Source organism: Sphaeroforma arctica, assembly GCF_001186125.1.
Source record: "Sphaeroforma arctica JP610 unplaced genomic scaffold supercont1.9337, whole genome shotgun sequence".
NCBI lineage: Eukaryota > Ichthyosporea > Ichthyophonida > Sphaeroforma > Sphaeroforma arctica.
Window position 1 is genome coordinate 1 of NW_014031221.1, and position 1,089 is coordinate 1,089.

Sequence of the window (1,089 nt, forward strand, 5' to 3'; positions counted from 1 at the left end):
GATACGGCGTGCGCGTTCTACAAATCAAGTGTTAGTGTATGCATAGCTCTACAACGGTCCTAATCCTTTAAAAGCCTTGACAATAGCATTCGTAGTGCTAGACAATGAGTATAGTTGTGTATATGTACATATATATATATATATATGTGTGTGTGTGTGTCTAGCGTAACCAGGTACAATAGTCCCCCGCAGGAATATCTAAACAGCATTTGTCGTTTGACGTTTGATCGTAGGCACCTGCATACAGGACATACTCTTCGATCCAGACTCCCAGGTCAATTTGCGCGAGCGCGGACCGCATGCCGTTGAAAGTAGAAGTCATCGTGCCATTCCTGGATAGAGGTCGAATGTTATATTGAAAAGGTCGTACTCAGCGGGGAAGCATGGCTTACTTAATTTCCTGAAAAAAAGTTACAAACTGTTGGTTTTAAAAGCCGAGAAACTCGTACCTAGGCTGTGTAAAGCACGTCACTCCTATACTCAACTTTACTTTGAGACAATTTTCTTCGATGTAGCATAGATATATGATATTGTGCTAGGCGAGACACACCCATACACAAAAAAACAACGACGAATATACACACAGCCTATCGGTACTTACTATATAGCCAGTCACCGACACATACAATGCATGGCGTGTGGTTGTATACATCGGTACACAGCCTATCACAACGGGACAAGACAGACAAGTATATATGGCACACGTGCACACATATGCATATCGCCTCGCACTTGATAGATAGTTACACTCACCGGCGTGCGGATAGAGGCTGCTCCAAAGCCACCTCATCCGGATGGACTGGAAGCTTGTGGATGGCATGAGAGGCGTCAAGAAGGTCTATGTGCATACTCGATCTCCTGGCCACAGACGTAGCTGGGGTTAAAAGAGTGTCCACCGGGGGTTTGGTGGGGGGTAAGTATTGTAGGTATCACATGTTAATTGATCGGTGTACAGAATCGAGAATACGATCCCTTGAGAGTCGACATTCAAAAACAGAAGAAAGAGATCTACAAAATACACAATTAAAACATGAACATGCCAAAATTATGTGATTGATGAGAAAAGTGAGATAAAATTCGCACCGTTGC

At 43.6% G+C, this 1,089-nt stretch overlaps 1 protein-coding gene across 1 annotated transcript; it reads right to left on the minus strand.

Annotated features, from left to right (window-relative positions):
• Positions 1-160: 160 nt before the first annotated feature.
• Positions 161-332, minus strand: SARC_16946 (hypothetical protein; the record flags this gene model as incomplete). Its single annotated transcript, XM_014288952.1, has 1 exon — positions 161-332. A coding segment is annotated over one exon (172 nt), but the record flags the coding sequence as incomplete, so codon positions are not given.
• Positions 333-1,089: the final 757 nt, after the last annotated feature.